General features: G+C 40.7%; 1 protein-coding gene across 1 annotated transcript in view; it reads left to right on the top strand.

Annotated features, from left to right (window-relative positions):
• Positions 1–5,351: 5,351 nt before the first annotated feature.
• The window catches only part of CCNYL1 (cyclin Y like 1), a 71,265-nt gene continuing 57,228 nt past the window's right edge, over positions 5,352–19,388 (top strand). The window contains exon 1 of the mRNA XM_036757364.1: positions 5,352–5,638. Within this exon, the coding sequence (XP_036613259.1) occupies positions 5,428–5,638 (211 nt within the window). The 5' untranslated portion in view covers positions 5,352–5,427. The remainder of the gene's footprint in view (positions 5,639–19,388) is intronic.

The following is a 19,388-nucleotide window of genomic DNA, read 5'->3' as shown; positions in this document are numbered from 1 at the left end:
CTTCTTGTAGGCTAGCCTTTTCTGCCTCAGGTGACATGAAAACCAAACAAATCTTGAACTCCACCCCCTTAAAGGGAAACCAACCCTGCTCTATAAAACTGGAGCCATTGCTATAACAAGCCCCTATTGTCTTTGGTCTTGTTTAGTGAAATTCAATGTAATTTCATTCAACAAGTATTTATTGAGCACCTAGTACATGTTAGGCACTGGGGGTACAAAAACAAAAAAAGAAACCATTTCTGATCTCAAAGAATTCATATTCTACTGGAGGGAAACAACATATATATACACACACACATGTATGTATGTATAGGGTAAATGGAAAATACTTTTAGAAGGATTACTAACATTGGGGGAGATGAGGAAGAAGGGACACCTGAGTTTGCTTTAACTAGAGACAAAAGGAAGCTAATGGAAGACAGAGATTCTGTGACATAGAGCTAAGACATGGGAGACAGCCTGTGCAAAGGCACATTTGTGGGAGATGGAATGCTACAGATTAACCAGAAGTAGGCAGTTTGACTGGAACAGTGAGTGCATGAGAGAGATTAATGGGGGCTCAATCTAGAAAGATGAGGTGAGTTGGATTGTGAGGGATTTTTAGATGCCAAACAGAGGAGCTGGTATTTTAGTTAACAGGTAGCCACTGAGGTTTCCTGAGCAGGGAAGTGGCATGGTCAGACCTATACTTTAGGAACATTGTCTTCCTAGCTAGGTGGAAGACAGATTGGAGAGGAAAAAGACTGGAGTCAGGAAGCTGCTGCAATAGTCTAAGTGAGAGGTGATGAAAGTGTGAACTACGGTAGTAACTATGTGAATAAAGAGAAAGAGGTAGATGCAAGAGATGTTAGAAAGGAAGAATCAATAGAACTTGGCAATTGGTTGAATATGCGGGGAGGGGTGAGACAGTAAACAAGGTCTTCAAGGTTTTACAAATCTGAGTGATTGTAAAGCTGGTGGTGCCTTCTACAGAAACTGGGAATTTAGGAAGAGAAGTGGATTGTGTAGGGAAGATGAATTTTGTTTTGGGCATGTTGAGTTTGAGGTGACTATGGGACATCCAGCATTCTCTTAATTTCTGTGGAAAAGTTACATTTGCATACCTATGAAAACATTTCCTCTGCAGTATGTCATTTCATCTGCATTAGAACGAAATTAAGGGAGAGGTAGACTTCTAACAGTTTAGTTTTCAATCAGAGAGGCCATCATAACCACATAACCAAGTTTCCTCTTTGGAATTTAGAAGGCTATATGTTAATAAAATGGAAACTGAATTATCTCTGCCAGAAGATACTAGATTTGTCGCCTAGAATATTATTGTGAAATGTTTAAGAGTTCTATTTCTGAGAAGATGAATATGGTTGGAATGCATTTCTCAAACTTTTTCTCCTAACTGTCAAATCTACTGAAGTTCTTCCTCCCCCTTGCTGATTTTCCCTTTATAAGATAGACTTCTTTTGAAGAGGCTGCTGTCAAGCAATGCCTCTGGGGAAATAGAAAAAAAAATGTTAAATAATTGCTAGAAAAAAGATTCCAACTACAGTGAAGCGGCTGCAGCAAAGGCTCCCTTTTAACATCAGTAGGAGGTGACATATCTCAAGAGTAACAAGGATATTATAAAGGCAGACTAAGAGGGAACAGTAAAACCTGTATGTACTGGAAGCAAAAAGCCTTGGAATTTATGGAGGGGAAAAACAATAGAAAGACCATAAACCACCATAAGGCAATAAATAGTAAACAGGAAGAATACATGGTTTCAGGCTTTTCCAGGATTTTGAAGGAAATCTGAAAGATCATTTCGTCTCCCCTTGACTTCAATTAGCACTACATTCAAACTACTCCCCAAAGGCGATGATGATCCCTTTCCCATTTCAAAAGAATTTCAGAAAAGAAAATCTATATAACCTGCCTTAGCTCATGAACAGTTAGTCATAATAAGAAGCTGGTCTTGGCCACTTGACCTATTTCCATGTTTAACAACTTTTCACTGTTGTGAAATTGTTCCTTGCATGTATTAACCTAAATTCTTCCTTCTATGATTGGATGCTGTTTCTTCTGTCCTCTGAAACTGAGAAGAGCTGATTACAGTTCTCTGTGTTTTCCATGGGAATGCTATGAAACTGCATTTCACAGCCTTTCCTTCTCTTGGTCTATAATCTCAACTCTTTTTGCGTTCCTTAGAGATCTTGTTTTCAGATTCATTAATCATTATGGCAGCTCTCATATAAACCCCCTCCACATTTGCCATAATGGAACATAATACAGTAGTAAGGGTTTGTACAAAGCTGATTGTGTATGTTACTGTACTCTTTTTGCATGTGAGGATCATACTTTTAAAAACAATTGTCCTCATGACTTACTATTACCCCATACTTTTTTTTTTTGCTATACTTTGCACTTCTTTCCCCTTTTATGAAAATGCTTCTTCCCCAAAAGCAAACCATCTCTTCCTTTCTTCCAGTTTACTCTAAATCAAGTCTTATCCATCCCACCATTATCCTGCTCCCACCTTAACTCCATGTCATATTTAAAGTTACTGAATTTTCTCTTCATCATTCAGGTAATTTATAAAGATGTTAGACTACAGTAGACTCAGGATACTCCCTCTCCATGAAACAACAGATAACAGTGATACCCAATAAACACATAAAAACTCCTAATCAGTTGTGTATGCAATAGGCTTGTGATTTAAGAATTTATTTTCTTAATTTATTGATAAGTACAGCCTGTTGTAGTGGGTAAATACTGGATTTGGAATTCAGAAGACCTGCGTTCAATGTTGTATGACCACAGTCAAGTGCCATAATCCCTCAGTGTTCCTGACTGCTACAGATCTGTATTAGCGGGGAACAGTTTCCACACTGGGAGTTCCCTACGCTGATGAAATCATAGGCCAGACCAAAAAGTAATAATAATAGGATATATATTTGTGCCGCACTTTACAAATATTATCTCATTTGATCCCCATATCAACCCTGAAAGGCAGATACTAAACTTACATGCCTAGGGTCATGTCTGAGGCTGGATCTGAACTCAAATTTTCCTGATACAATGCCCCTTGCACTATCCACTAAGTCACTGAGTGGCTGAGATTCAAATGAGATAAACATATGGAAAGCACTTGGCAAATTTTAAAATATATAAAAATTATTTACTGTTATTTGCTGTATAGAAGTACCAACAGCAGCTGTAATAGTAGCATCAGTAGTAGTGACATAAACTCTTACTAAAGTCAAGGTAGATTATTTCTTTTTCTTCTGCGATCTGTGTGATCTGACATTCTATCATAAAAAGAAACGTAATTAATCTGACAGTATTTGATGTTTATAAACCCATATACATTGTTTTTTCAAGCAGTAGATTTTTCAACTTGACATTTGAGGTGCTTTCTAGTAACTTTTGGGGTGTAGAAGTTACAGATGTTTCATTTCTGAAGGCATACTTTTTCATTAACAAAAAGGACTACTTTAGCTCTTTCTTGATTTTTAGATTCCACCATGCATACTAGAATTCTGAAAAAAAAATCTATGAAGGATACAATTGTCAGACTTCAAAAAAAAATAAATTCTAGAATGTGAGTCACTAGGTCTTACAGATTTGGCTCTCTCTAGTTTCTTTAAACTGTTTTTTTTAACCTTATCTTCTCTTAATTCCAGCTTGAATTTTCACCCTTTCTATTTGTTTGATGCCTATTTCTAATTCTTTCTCATTTTTTAAACCTAAGGTAAAATAAACATTAAATCTTTTTAAATGTCTTACATCCTTTCTCTTCCCATCTAATAAAGGTAACTTCGCGAGTGGGAGATCTCTGATGTATATACATTTTTAAAAATTTCTTGAGCATAATAAGATTTTCTTAGATTGCCTGAAGCCCCACTCTACAAAGGGTATCTTTAAACTCTTTATATAAGCCTATTAAAATCAACTTTCTTAAAATGCCCCTTTTCTCCCCAGTGAATTATCTCTTTTAAAATATCCTTAGGAGGATATCTAAGCCCACCGTCCCATTTGAAACCCTCAGAGTGATCTTTCTTTTTTGCATCCGTCAGTTCCCAGGCATCCCTCCTGGTTTCTGGAGACCATTTGCCCAGTTTGCCCCACGCTCCCTCCCGTCTCCGGTCGGAACGTAAAGTAAAACACTCAAGGCTGGAGAAATCATGGGCTTCAGAGGAGAGGCCCTAGCTTCCAGGCAGTGAAGGAAGTGAGGCATCATCGGCTTGGGGGCCCAAGAGAGGATGGAGGATCCAGGAACAATAGGGTTAAGAGATACTGTGCATCAGATGTCAATGGGTCTGGCACAAGTTTGAGAACCAAGTTAGGAGCCCAACCGGCAGCGCCCCTCTTCCAAGTTCATTCCCCCATGGCAGTTCTCTCCCCCCCAACATCTGGAGAAGGATGAATGGAATTCGTCTCTGAGGATGTTAATTGTGAATAGGAGGGGTTTTTTTCCTTTTTTTTTTCCTTTGGGGGGCCTCTTGGTTGGGAATGGAGTAGATTACTGGATTTCCTGAGTGATTCCCGTTGGATTGAAATGCCTTCAGGAATTCTATGATTAATAGACTTACGCTCTGACTGGCTAGACTAGGTCTGGGAAAGGAAGCGGAGATGGGGAGGGGCAGGGGCAGGGGCAGGGGCAGGAGGAGGGACAGCCAGAGGGGGAGGGGCTGCCGGGGCGGGGGCCGCCCGGTGGTGACTGTGGGGAGGTCTTTGTGAGTCACATGATAAGCACTCCAAGGGGGCGGGAGTAGAAGAGGCACTCTTCTGTTGATTGGTTCTTAGTAGCCAGGTGACCCAGAGGCATTCAGTGGTTGGCGGGCGGTGGGTTTCCCTGCTCCTCAGGGCGTTTTACCCGGGGAAAAGAGAGGGAGGAGGAAGAGGAGGAGGACGAGGACTAGGGAGGGAATCGAGCCGAGTCCAGCCCAGCCCTGTGGCCCCGGCAGCAGCGGCGGCGGCGGCGGCCCCTCCTGTGCCTCGCGTGTTCCCACCCCTTTTAAATGAGCCCGATCTATCACTGCCCTCACAGAGTAGGGTGGTGGGAGGCGGCGGCGGCGGCGGAGCGGGAGCGGGCGCGGGAGCGGCGGCGGCGCTGGGTGTTGCGGCCGGGGCGCAGCTGCTACCGCCCTGCCGGAGCGCAGCCGCTGTCCTCAGCAGTGCGGGAAGGGAGAGGCGGCGGACTCGGGGCGGACATGAGCCGCCCAGCCCGGGCATAGCTCTGGGGCTGCCCATGCCCGGCCCCGCCATTGTTGGGGGAGGGGGCGGCGGCGGCGGCGGCAGCAGCAGCAGCACCGGCGGCGGCGGCTAACCCGGGCCGGGGGGACGGGCGGCAGGCAGGCGGGCGGGGAGGGCGGGCGGACAGAACGAGCGAGCCGGGGGCGGCGCGGGGGTGAGCCGCAGGACGCGAGGGCCGGGGGGCCGAGGGGTTGTCCCATGGGGAACACTGTGACCTGTTGCGTGTCCCCGGATGCCAGCCCCAAACTCGGCCGGGGTGCGGGGGCGGCGGGGCCGGAGCGCCGGCTGGACGCCTACGACGCGGCGGCCGGGGACGCGGTGCTGGCGGCCGCCGAGCCCAAGGAGGCGGACTCGGCTGGAGGCGAGGGACCGCACCTGCAGCATATCAGCGACCGAGAGTTTCCCGACGGTAAGCCCCCGCGGCCCCGGCACCGCCGTGCTCAGGCCGCCCCGCGCCGCGGGATCCGGGAGGGCGAGCCGGGCCCGAGGCGAGGCGGCGCTGCCCGGGCCCTCCCCCTGTACGCTAGCTGGGATTCTGGTGACTGGTGGGGCTCCCCTCTCTGCACACGTGGGTGAAAGTAAAAGTGAGCTCCCTTCCACCCGGGTTACAGAGCTTCCGCGTTCTGAGCTGCTAATCTCAGCTGCTTTCTGGTGCTCAGGCAGAGCCTGGTAGGTTCATGAAATCTGCGCCGCCTCCCCCCCCCACCGCCCCGTTTTCTCCTCCCTGCACCCCCCCCAGTCACACATTCTCATTCACTCACTTCCCACTGGTAAAATCTCAGTCCGCTTGTTCCAAAAATGAGTCGCAAAAAGATCATTCTCTCAGAAATTGCAGATCCTTCTGGAAAAAAAAGTTAATATACCCCTAATTAAATGCTTTTTGAATGAATGTCTATGATGGATTGTAAACTTTTAGGCAACTGAGTCAAATTAGAATTTGGCTGAGAAAAGTTGAAAGGGGATTCACTCAGTTCCCATAGGTAAAATCTCAGTCCACCTGTCCCAAGATTGAGTTGCCAAAGACTGGCCTCAGATAATCACATCTCCCTGTGAAAAACAAAACAAAAAAAAGTTGGTGTGTCGGGGAGCCTTGCCCATGAGCCCTAATTAAATACTTGTTGAATGAATGTATATGATGGGCTATAAACTTTTAGGAAACTTTAAGTCAAATTAGGATTTGGCTGAGAAGGGTTGAAAGTGGCAGAGAGGCTGGTAGCAGTGAAGAGTGGGGTGATAAATTAGGCCGATCCTGGCTGTGTTAACATTGAAGGAAGGAAGGAAAAGGTGGGGATAATTGTTTAAAATAAACAAAACATAGCGTGTGAAATGTCACTGCTACAGCTGGACTGAAGGCAGTTGATAACACAAAGGAAATGAGTCCCATTGAAAGCTCCACTTTGACATAGCTATTCCATTTTAGTCTTGAGTATAATCCTTCCATACCCAGACTACACCCACATGATATATACTACATTAGAGGTGAGTTGTTGAAATCATTTTGGCCGTAATTAGACTAAACTTGTAGAGTCCATTTTTTTTTCCAGAGTTTTATTTTCTTGGCTCTTCTATCCTTTTTGAAAATTTTGATCACTTGAATGTAAACTCAGATCCTTATAATGATTTGTAATTTTCCCTGTACTTTGGAAGTTCTGAACTCCTCCTCTGCCTTACTTCCTAGACAGAATTATCTTTAGCAGTGTTACTCTTTGATTAGAGATTTCCAAAATTTGCCACTAAAACAATGTTCTTACTCTGTTTTGAGGGATACTCTCACTTTTTTTGTTTGTTTCAAAGGATAGTTTTGCCTGCATAACATGGAAAGAATTAATTTTCAAATATGGTGTAAACATAGACCATTTCTTCTGGAGGTCTGTGAAAGCAATTTAAGGAGGAGATTTCTTGGCCCTGTTTTTCCATTTGCCTTTTTGAAATATATGGGAAGGCATCCTAGCTCTGTGAGGGGGATGTGTAAGTGCTTCAGTTAGTGTACGGAACCCTTATTTAAAGTTTCTCTCAGTTGATAATGTCATTCCTTCACAACACTGAAGAAACAATACCTTACTTTTGAATAGGAGTTAATGGGTTTATTGCCCTTGGTTCTCATAACTTTATAGAATAAATATTTATCCCCATTTTGCAGATGAGAAGACTAAGACTCAGAAAGACTTATCCAAGTATTTGGATGCCTGTTGCTGTGTTCTTTCCAGTTTGAGGGAGTGAACTAAAGCGCTAGAAATGATGTACTCAGGACTGTATAAAGGGTTTCCCCAGTTTCTTTTTGGCCTTGTAGACTTATAATAAGTTATGGATAAATTAAGAGGTATAGATTATTTGTATAATTGTGTTAAAAGGGTGTTTTTACTAAGTTAGCCTGCTGTGAGGCAGGTGTATAACAGAATAGCTCATCTTAGAAATAAGATAATAGTGATAGTAGCTTAATATTTATACAGTTCATGAAGGTTTGTAAAATGCTTTACATATGTTGTCTCATTTGATCCTCACAACAACCCTGTTAGGTACCATTACCCCCATTTTATAGATTAAGAAATACAGACTGAGAAAAATTGTGACAGGCCCAGGGTCACACAGCTAGTAAAGTGTCCAGAGGTCCACCATACCTTCTAGCTGACTGCCATATCGATCTGTTACTATCCAGCCCTTGTCTCTCAAAGCTAGCTTCTATAAACTAAAGTGGCTTATCATGTGGTTCCTAGAGCTATAGTGAAAAGGACTAATACACAGAAATAATAAACATCAATAAAGACATTCATGTCCAAAGTGTTTTAAACAGCTTTATTATTAGATATTCAAATACTATAATCACATCATTTTTTTTTGTTGGACCTTGACATTTTTTTCCTTCTCAGAGAAATCATCTTGGGGTATGGTCTGTATTCATAGTAACATGGTATCTGTTCAGTATTGGCTTAAAAATGGAAGTAAAACAATGATTATCATGGAAGAGAGTAACTGTTTGTTAATTTTTTCCACTTAATTCCTTAATAAGCATGAAAAGCAAATGCAAATTCTTGTATAGTTGACTTAATTTGAGGCAGAATGGTGAAGTGGAAGGAATGCTGTATTGGGGGTCAAATTCTGGCTCTGCCATTCTTTTGAGCCTCAGTTTCCTCATCTCCCAACATCCAGAGTTTTTTGACTAGATGACCCTTAAAGGTCCCTCTCAGTTTTAAGTCTGTAAACGTGTGGATTCTGTACTTTATAGTTTCAGTGAATGAAATACATCTAGAATATTCAAGATCATGAACTATGTTGAAAGGAGAAATTAAATAATCATTTTATTTTTGTGCAGCTGTCAGCATACTTGCACACCCAAGAGTAGTGGGTAATTAAGAGAAACTTAGTTTGAAAAGACTTACATTATGGACTCACATTTTAAAAATTGCCTGTCTAAGAAGACCTAAAGGGTTTTAAAAACAAAATTGACACTCTTACTGTTCATTCAATCCAAGTTGATAAGTTGTCACAAATTACATGGAGGGTTTGGAGAAAAGTCATGTGTATAGAATTTTGCAGGTAGAAGGGGACTAAGGAAATGAAGTTTAGTTCAACCCTATGGTTCATATTATAATGATAAACCTCCGAAGTAGACATCGTACTCAGTTCTGGAAAAACTGGGGCGATAGCATACTATAACAGTATGTCCATGAAGATTTTGTCTAATATAGCCATAGCATTACTTCCAGGTAGGAGCTGGAGAATTCAGTGCTGTGTGGCATAGTGGATAGAGAGAAGGCCTCTGAATCAGGAAGACCTGGCTTCTTATGCCAGTTGTCACCCTTGCTGGCTCTGTGACCATGGGCAAGTCACTCACTGAACCTCAGTACTGTAGAGAGTTCTTTAAGACTAAGTTGCAGAAAAGATACCAGCTTGCATATGTAGAGGGAGGTTCTTCACCTGGGAGCTCCCTAGAAGTCTGTGTTTGGTGACAGAGAGGTACGCCAGCTTGAAATCCTGCCTCAGACACATACTGGCATTTGCAGAAAAGGTATTAACCTGCATTGGTAGATGGAGTTCCTCATCCGGGGTGTTCCTTGTATCATGAAAATCCTAGGTCCAGTCTCTTTTCTGATCCTTGTCCTTGGAGTCAAAAGTTGTGGGTATGGATTGTATACTTCCCATGGTTAACTATGTAACCTTGGTCATGAAAAGTCAGACAGGGTTCAAATGACTGAAAAACAACAAATGTTCTTTGAGATGCCACATGATAAAGCAGATTATAGTAAGGCAAAATTCTGACCCAATGTGCATAAGTAAAGGCACTGGTATGTGAAATATTGCTGTTTAGTCATGTCCAATTCTTTGTGACCCCATTTGGATTTTTTTGGCAAAGACACTAGAGTGGCTTACCATTTCCTTCTCCAGCTCATTTTACAGATGAGGAAACTGAGGCAAACAGCATTAAGTGTCTTACCCAGGGTCACACACCTACTAAATGTTTGAGGTTGGATCAGAACTCAGGAAGATGAGTCAACCTGACTCCAGGCCCAACACTACTCACTGCACCACCTAGTGAAATATAGGTTTTTATTAATAATCATAGCTAACACCATATAGTGTTTACTGCCTGCCAGGCACCATGCTAAACTTTTTGCAAATATTAGTCTATTTGATCCTCGCAACCAACCTGGGACATAGGTGCTATTATTATCCCCATTTTACAGATGAGGAACTGAGGCAAAGAGAAGTTATATTACTCTGGGTTACACAGGTAGTTACGGATCTGAGGCAGAGTTTGAACTCTGAGTCTTCCTGTTTCCAAGCCTGGTGCTCTATCCACCAAGATGAATGAGCAGACTAGATAAAAGTAAAGACTGCCTATAGTGTCTTATGTTAACTAACATAATGACTGTTGAAAATGTTTTCATCTGCACCTGACTTTTGAAGCTAATTTTTTTGGCTTTTGGCTTTTAATCAATTCTCTGAAAGTGATGCGAAAAACTTGATCTATTTCCACACTTGTCTACCGCACTTGATTTTTGGGCTGCCCTTTAATCTCCATAGAAACAAAATCAGAGCAACACATAAGAAGTGCCCACATTCCCCGCCCCCCATTTTTAATTTCTTCACCTTATTTTAGATGATCTGTTTCCTTGGAAACTAAAACTGAAAGAACTACTTTGCCATCAAATATTTCAAAATCCTTTTTTGTGATGAAGAATTCTATTATTTTGAGAGAGGCTGTATGGACTGGTGAAAAAAACATGACCAGGGTTGGTAGACCCATGTTTTGGTCCTTGCCAGGGTACATATAGCTTTGAGACCATAACCTAGTTGGTTAACCTCAATGAGTTCCAATTTCCCCATCCGTATAATGTAATTTCATGAAGTATTGGCCCTTGTATAAGTTGTGGGACATCTCAGCAAGGCCTCTGCCTGCCTTTCCCCTCTCTTAGCTCCTAATACTTTCCAGTGCTACTTTACAGGGTTCCCCTGAAGAATAAATAAAATAATGTAATTGAAAGTGCTTTGTAACTGTGAAGTGTAACATAAAAGCTGCAATTATTATTTATCCAAATTCATTCTTTGAATGCCACTTTGTTTCTTTAAAAGAGATAGTATTTCACATGTATATTCTTTGAACTTTCTGTAATTTGTCATCCATTCTTTTAACCACTAATTCATTAGTTTTTCTTTTTAGTCCTAGTATCATAGAAATATAGCTAATAGTACCATTGTTCATGTCAGATAACTATGTGACTTTGAGGCTAGTTATGATAGGAATCTTGGGATTGGGTAATTTGTAAAGGATAAAGAGCTAAAAATAATAGGTGCAAAAAAAAAATAATAGGTGCCTTTCCTGGCTATCTACTATTCCTAGCAGCTATTGTTGAACAAAAAGAAAAACAACCTCAAAAACAAATGTTGGGTATTTTTTTTCACCATCAATTCATAATTTTCAATTTAAGCAGCCTCTAGTCATAGAAAGCAAAACTAGATTGGCAAAGTTTTGAAAACTCACTCTGTTAGCTCTTCCACTATCCATAATGACAGCTAGAGAGAACTGAAGCATTTAAAAAATGAACTTTACATCTTATAATGCTGGTTAACTTGATTTGGAGAGGGTATGCATAGAAAAGCAGTAAGTAGTGAACTTTGCCGTGCACTTAGAACATTGTGTTTCAGTCAGAGACCAAAAGAGTCTTGATATTTGTTTTTAGAGAAAAAATATAAAAATATAAGGTGTTAAAAGTACTATACTCTGTGAAGGTTGCGGGTAAGACTAGGAAAAGTCTAATCTCCCTTTCCTGAACTAGAACCATTAGAAAGAAAAATGAACAAGTCAACATCTTCCTGTATTTCTGGTGACCAAAACATACTCTCTTGAAAAACATTAATTCCATGAGCCAACATTTTCTACTTTATCACTGAATGGAGATTCCTCATTTCCCTCATTATAGCCTCCCCCTCTTGATCTCATCCTTTCTTGTTGATTCATTTATTATTGTGTTATGGATAACTCCTAAATTTCTAGTCAAAATTCCCATCTTGCATTACCTGCTGCCTTCTAAACATTGCTGTTAATACATGTCCCTTGGCATCTCAAATTCAACATGTCCAAAAGTCTTTTTCCTCTTCAATCAGTCAGCTAGGTAGCATTAAGAGCCATGTACGTGCTTTACATTGTAAAGAAAGACAGATAGACAGACAGACAGAGAGAAAACAAAGGCAAAAGCCAGTCCCTGCTGGAAAGGATCAGTTAGTTCACAGTGTTGTAGAGAGAGCCCTGTATCTGGAATCAGGAAGACCCAAGTTCCTCATCTGTAAAGTGGGGACAGTAATAGCACTGCCTTCCAGGGTTATTGTGAGAATAAAATGAGATAACACATGTAAAGCACTTGGTGAATTTTAAAATGTTCTATAAATGCAAGTTATTATTATTAAACTTGACTTGCCTCCACACTTGACCTATTTCTGTTGTCTTGTCAACCTAGGCCTGTAACCCCAGAAAATCACATTTTATTCCTCCAATTCCCTCACCTCTCTCCAACTCTACTTATGTCGGCAACCTTAACTCAGGACAGTATACCCTCTCATCTGGGCCTTCTAACTAGTTCCTTTCCGTATAGCTGCCAGATAATCTTCCTGTGTCACAGATCTGACCCCATTACTCCCTTGGTCATAAATCTTCAGTGGTTCCTTATTGCTTCTAGAATAAAATCAAAATTCTTTATCTGCAATTTAAAGCCCTTTCCTTTGGTTTTAACCTGCCTTTCCCACCTCATTTGACCTCCCTTCCCTCTCCCCTTTCTTTTAGCAAATCTGGACTACTAGTTCCCTGTTAAGTTGCTCCTTGAACTCAATAGTCTATCTCCGTTTTTCTGTCTTCTAACACATTCTCTCTGCTCCTTTGCTCGGAGCGCATTCTATCTTTTGCTCCTCTTCCTCTTTATCTACTTTCTTGTGTGTGTGCCTTGGGGCTACTGCCTCTGAATCCTCACCTGCATCTAACTATTAGTTGTTAGTGTTCTCTCCTTCTTCACTTCATCTTGTATTTTACTTGTTTGTATTTGTATCCCCCTCCACTGCCCAATAGTATACAGACTCCCCTTAGAGCAGGAATTGTTTCATTTTTTGTTGTTGTATCCCCAGCCTTTGTCTATGTCTGACTCGTAGTATTAACCCAATTGAATATTTTATGGAAGAATGGAAATTATGTATTTCCTATGCCTTTCTTTTAAGACTCAGTGACCTGCTTTTTACCCTTTGCATATTTAAATTTTGTTCCCTTTATAAAGTCATGTAGATGAAGGTTTGAGGTGTCTTTGAGAAATGTACCTCCCCCACCAAACCAGTATGTCTGAAAAGGAAAATGTGCTAAAGAGCCCGATTCCCTTATGAATTGAATTTATACTTTTTATCTAAAAGACATGAATTAGAAAATTTCTTTTGCTGTTAAAATAAGGTATTTGTAGATTGCGCATGGATATTGCCAATTTCAATGCAACACATTTTTGTTAGGTATCTATGTAGGGGAAGACAAAGGCAGCATGCTAGATATGGTGGGGATAAAATGATAAACACAATCCTTGCTCTAAGAAAACTTAATCTAATAGGTAGTTAAAATGTACACAGAAAACTATGATAGAGAGGAGAACCCATGATAGAGAGTAAAACCCCAAAGTGAATCTGAGTCTTCAAAGGCTATACCAACAAAACTCAAATTCTGCTAAGTTCAAAAGGCTTATTGTACAGTTCTCACAGGATTGTAGATAGATATGCCCTAACTAGGAAGTTTGAATGGAAAGGTTGATGTAGAGAGCAGCTGTGCAGTTTGTTGGCCAGAATATCATGTTTTTGGCCTAATGATTTTAGAAAACTATTTTGATCCTTCAGTTTCCTCATTAGAGGGATGGATGAAAATGCAAGAAATAACATTCATTATGATTATTTAAAATAGAATGGGCAAGAAGATAAGTAACTGGAAAAGTCTAGTGGATTTTAAAAAGTCTGTCTTCCTTTGTCTCATTAAAAATATTTAAAATAACTATCAGAATCTTGCTTTTAAAAATTACCTTTAAATATACCATTGATCATAATTATTTTTATTTCTTCCAGTCTTTAAAATGGGAGTCTTGTAATTGAATATTTTAAGGAAGATCTTGAATTCCTAACTTAACATAATTTTCAATAAAACCTGAGGATACAGGGAAAGAAATTACTTTAAACTTTACAAAAATCTGATTTTCTTAATATAATTTTACTATGCATTTTTCATGTTGGTTCAGCTTTTTTTATATTTCTTCTCAGCAGTGAATTCAATTCAGCAAGTTTTTATTAAATACCTACTATGTGCTACAACACTAACTTTGGGGTTTAGTAAAGTAGAGATTTTAGACAAATTGAGCATTTGTTAAACATTGATTCCGGTCAGTTCCGTAGTAACTGAATCAAATAAACATTAAAAGGCCCACTGTGTGTAAAGTACTGTAGTATATGAAGTTTAAGAAGTGGCCCCAACACTTAGTGAACTGTGTTTAGTACAGGGATATCATAAGTGAGTGAAGTGATACGTAAAGTTCAAGGTAGAAAAGGCCGTCACTAGGACTCATGGAAGACCTCTTGGAGAGGACTGTATTTGAGCTGGGCATTGAAGAATAGATGGTGTCAAATTAGCAAAAATAAAAACAGACAGAAATCGTGTTTGAAGGTCTATGGGAAGACAGGCTAATGCTCTTAGTATGCATGTGAATTAGCACAGTTCTGGAAAATCATTTGGAATTATGTGGAAAAGTTCCTGTCTTTTTTTTTCTAATTTATTTTATTGTTTATTTAATATTTTAGTTTTCACCTTTGATTTCCACAAGATTTTGAGTTACAAATTTTCTCCCCATTTCTACCCTCCCCCCACTCCAAGATGGCATATATTCTGATTGCCCCGTTCCCCAGTCAACCCTCCCTTCTGTCACCCCACTCCCCCCACACACACCCTTTCTCCTTTCTTGTAGGGCAGGATAGATTTCTGTGCCCCATTCCCTATATATCTTATTTCTCAGTTGCATGAAAAAACAAATTTTTCTTTTGAGCATCTGATTTTAAAACTTTGAGTTCCAAATTCTCTCTCCTCTTCCGTTCCTACCCACCCTCCCTAAGAAGGCAAGCAATTCAACCTAGGCCACACATGTACCATTATGTAAAACACTTCCACAATATTCATGTTGTGAAAGACTATATTTCCCTCTATCCTATCCTGTCCCCCTTTATTCAGTTTTCTCCCTTGACCCTGTCCCTTTTCAAAAGTGTTTGCTTTTGATTACCTCCTCCCCCTATCTGCCCTCCCTTCTATCATCCCCCCTTTTTTATCCCCTTCCCCCTACTTTCCTGTGAGGTAAGGTACCCAATTGAGTGTGTATATTATTCCCTCCTCAAGTCAAATCGAATGAGAGCAAGATTCACTCATTCCCTTTCACCTGCCCCCTCTTCCCTTCCAGTAGAATTCCTTTTTCTTGCCACTTTTATGTGAGATAATTTACCCCATTCCATCTCCCTTTCTCCCTCTCTCTCAATATATTCCTCTCTCATACCTTAATTTTATTTTTTAGATATCATCCCTTCATATTCAACTCACCCTGTGCCCTCCGTCTGTACATATATGTGTGTGTGTGTGTGTGTGTGTGTGTGTGTGTGTGTGCGTATATGTATATATTCCCTTCAACTACCCCAATACTAAGAAAGGTCTCATGAATTACACACGTCATCTTTCCATGTAGGAATGTAAACAAAACAGTTTAACTTTAGTAAGTCCCTTATGATTTCTCTTTCTTGTTTACCTTTTCATGCTTCTCTTGATTCTTGTGTTTGAAAGTCAAATTTTCTATTCAGCTCTGGTCTTTTCACCAAGAATGCTTGAAAGTCCTTTATTTTATTAAAAGTCCATATTTTGCCTTGGAGCATTATACTCAATTTTGCCAGGTAGGCGATTCTTGGTTTTAATCCTAGCTCCTTCAACCTCCAGAATATCATATTCCAAGCCCTTCAATCCCTTAGTGTAGAAGCTGCTAGATCTTATGTTATTCTGATTGTGTTTCCATAATACTCAAATTGTTTCTTCCTGGCTGCTTGCATTATTTTCTCCTTGACCTGGGAACTCTAGAATTTGGTGACAATATTCCTAGGAGTTTTCTTTTGGGGATGTTTTTCAAGAGGCAATTGGTAAATTTTTTCAATTTCTATTTTACCCTCTGGCTGTAGAATATCAGGGCAGTTTTCCTTGATAATTTCTTGGAAGATGATGTCTAGGCTCTTTTCTTGATCATGGCTTTCAGGTAGTCCAGCAATTTTTAAATTGTCTCTCCTGGATCTGTTTTTCAGGTCAGTGGGTTTTCCAGTGAGATATTTCACATTGTCTTCCATTTTTTCATTCCTTTGGTTCTGTTTTATAATATCTTGATTTCTTACAAAGTCACTAGCTTCTGCTTGCTCCAGTCTAATTTTTAAGGTGGTATTTTCTTCAGTGGTCTTTTGGACCTCCTTTTCCATTTGGCTAATTCTGCCTTTCAAGGTATTCTTCTCCTCATTGGCATTTTGGAGCTGTTTTGCCATTTGGGTTAGTCTATTTTTTAAGGAGTTATTTTCTTCAGTATTTTTTGGGGTCTCCTTTAGCCAGTCATTGACTTGTTTTTCATGGTTTTCTTGTATCTCTCTCATTTCTCTTCCCAATTTTTCCTCTACTTCTTTTTCTTGCTTTTCCAAATTCTTTTTGAGCTCTTCCATGGCCTGAGACCAATTCATATTTTCCTTAGAGGCTTTTGATGTAGGCTCTCTGACTTCGTTGACTTCTTCTGGCTGTATGTTTTGGTCTTCTTTGTCACCAAAAAAAGATTCCAAAGTCTGAGTCTGAATCTGAGACCGTTTACACTGTCTCTTCATGTTCCCAGCCAACTACTTGACCTTTGAGCTTTTTGTCAGGATATGACTGCTTGTAGAGTAGAGAATGCTTTGTCCCAAGCTTTAGGGGCTATGCTGCTGTTTTCAGAGCTACTTCTACTCCACTGTCACCGCAAGCTCTGCCACAGCAGCGTTCCTCCTCCCCCAAGAACCGCAAACCAGGATTGCTACCCAGATCCAAGCAGGGCAAAGCAAGTCCTGCACTCCTGCTCTGGTCTGCCACTTGATTCCTCCCACTGTGTGAGCCAGGGACACCGGAAGTAGCTGACCCTGAAGCTCTGAAAGCAGCCGCAGGGGCTTCCTGCTGCTGCTGTTACCACTACACACCACCTTTGCCACCCCTGGGGCTGGGGCCAGACCGCTTTCTAACCCCATCTAGCAGTTTTCCCACTAACCTGCTCCGTGGTCTTTGGCATTTGTGGGTTGAGAAGTCTGGTAACTGCCACAGCTCAGTGATTCATTGCCCTAAGACCTGCTCCAGGCCAACTCCTGGTCTGCTCTGTCCTGGTGGGGCCCACGCTGGGCTGCACTCTGCTCCCAGCACCGTGCAATAGACCCTTCCCAGCGACCGTTCAGGCAGTCCTGGGCTGGAGACCTGCTTCCCTCTGCTATTTTGTGGGTTCCGCAGCTGTAGAATTTGTTCAGAGCCATTTTTTTTACAGGTGTTTGGAGGGATTTGGGGGAGAGCTTAAGCAAGTCCCTACTTTCCAACCACCATCTTGGCTCTGCTTCCCCAAAAGTTCCTATCTTTTGACTGTGATTCTACTACTGGGAATGTACCTTCAGAAGGGGTAAAGATAGAAAGGTTCTATGTGTAACAAAATGATCATCATAATGCTTTTTATTATAGTGTGGGAAAAGTTATATGGACTAATTGCAGAATGAAGAGGGCAGGCCAAAATAATAATATGTACAGTGACTACAGTAATATAAAGGAAAACGGCACTAACTGGCCATTGAATTTGGATTAAATGCATTCATATTAGTTTCAGAGGAAATACACCCTTTCTTGATAGAGATGTGGGAGGTCACCAATGCATAATGGCTCCTATGCTCCCAGATTAGGTTCATGTGTCCCTTGGTTTTTTCTGAGTTATTTTTCTTGTCAGAAGGGTGAGTTCTTTTTTGGGGGGTGGGAGGGAACAACAAGGCTGAAGAAGGTACAGAGAGACATTAAGTAACTGGTATTTTAAAACGTTAATAAAACTTTTGGAAAGACAAGCATTAAATAGATTGAGGGCTTTCTAGGAATAGGGAACAATTTGAACAATCAATCAACATCCATTTAGGTGCCTATAGTGTGCTGGGCACTGTACTAAGTGCAGGGGGAAGACAAAGGTATGGTTTCTTACCTTAAGGAGCTTTACATTTGGGAGGGGAGGGGCTGGGTAAGGGAGTGATGAAGATAAGAAAAGGTAAGTAAACACAAAATATATACACTAAATAATTAGGGTAGGTGCAGGAGAGGAAAGCTCTCCGAAGATGCATTTGAGCTGAATTTTGAAGTGAGCTAAAAATTCTAAGTTGGGGTGAGGACTAAGTATATTCTAGGTATGGGGAACAGACTGGGTACAGATACAGAGACAGAAGATGGAATGGCTTAGATTTTGAAATGCCAAACAAGAATTTGAATTTTATTCTAGAGGCAACAGGGAGCCATTGGAACTTTCTGAGCAGAGAAGTAACATTCGGTCCTGTGATTTAGGAATGGCAGATCTGTATGGAGGTAAAATTGAAGAGGGAAGGGCCTAGACAAAGCCAGGCCAGTTAGGATGCTTTTGCAGTGTATGTTCTACTTGAGAGGTGATGAGAACCTGGACAAGGCTGGTGGTCCTGTGAGTATAGGGAAGAGGACAGTTGCAAGAGATTCTATGGAGGAAGAATTGGTAGGACTTGAATTAGTTGAATATAGGCAATGGGGAAAATTGAAGAGTCATGTATGATTTCAGGGTTGCAGATTTGGGTAACTGAAAGAATGGTGTTATCCTCGATAAAAGTTGGGAAGTTAGATAGAGTAGTGGAGTTTTAAGGGGAAAATAATGACTTTTGCTTTGGATTTGTTCATTTTGATATGCCTGCAGCAGTGATGTCAAACCTAAACAGAAAACAGATCCATGCGGGCTACGTATTGACATAGAAAGCTACAAGTTAACGTTATTTTTGTTGTGTTGTATTCTTACATTATTTTTAAAAACATTTCCCAGTTACATTTTGATCTGGTTCAAGCTACACGTTTGTGAGCATGGAGTTTGTGATGTGACAGCCAGTGGGAAATGTTCATTTGGTGATTGGTGATGCAGGACTAGAACAGAGGAGATATAGAGCTCTGGAAGTCATCTGCCTAAGTTGAATCAGTAGGCATTTATTAAGCACCTACTGTGTATCTAGGGAAAGCAGCCCTTGGCCTCCTAGAGCGCACAATTTAATGAAGAAGAGAACATGGAAACAGCTATATTCACATGTAAAACCATCTGGCCCTGGAGATTTTTTCCTAGGGAGTTCATTGATGGCATGCTCAATTTCTTTTTCTGATATGGGGTTATTAAGAAATTTCACTTCCTTCTCTGTTAGCCTGGGCAGTTTATGTTTTTGTAGATTTTCATCTATATCTCTAAGGTTGTCAAATTTATGGGCATACAGTTGGGCAAAATAATTCCTAATTATTGTTTTGATTTCCTCTTCATTAGAGGTGACCTCACCCTTTTCATTTTTGATACTGGTAATTTGATTTTCTTCTTTCTTTTTTTTGATCA

Source organism: Trichosurus vulpecula, chromosome 4 (assembly GCF_011100635.1).
Source record: "Trichosurus vulpecula isolate mTriVul1 chromosome 4, mTriVul1.pri, whole genome shotgun sequence".
NCBI classification, from domain to species: domain Eukaryota; kingdom Metazoa; phylum Chordata; class Mammalia; order Diprotodontia; family Phalangeridae; genus Trichosurus; species Trichosurus vulpecula.
Note: the sequence above shows the minus strand (reverse complement) of the source record. Positions and strands in the feature narration are given on the sequence as shown.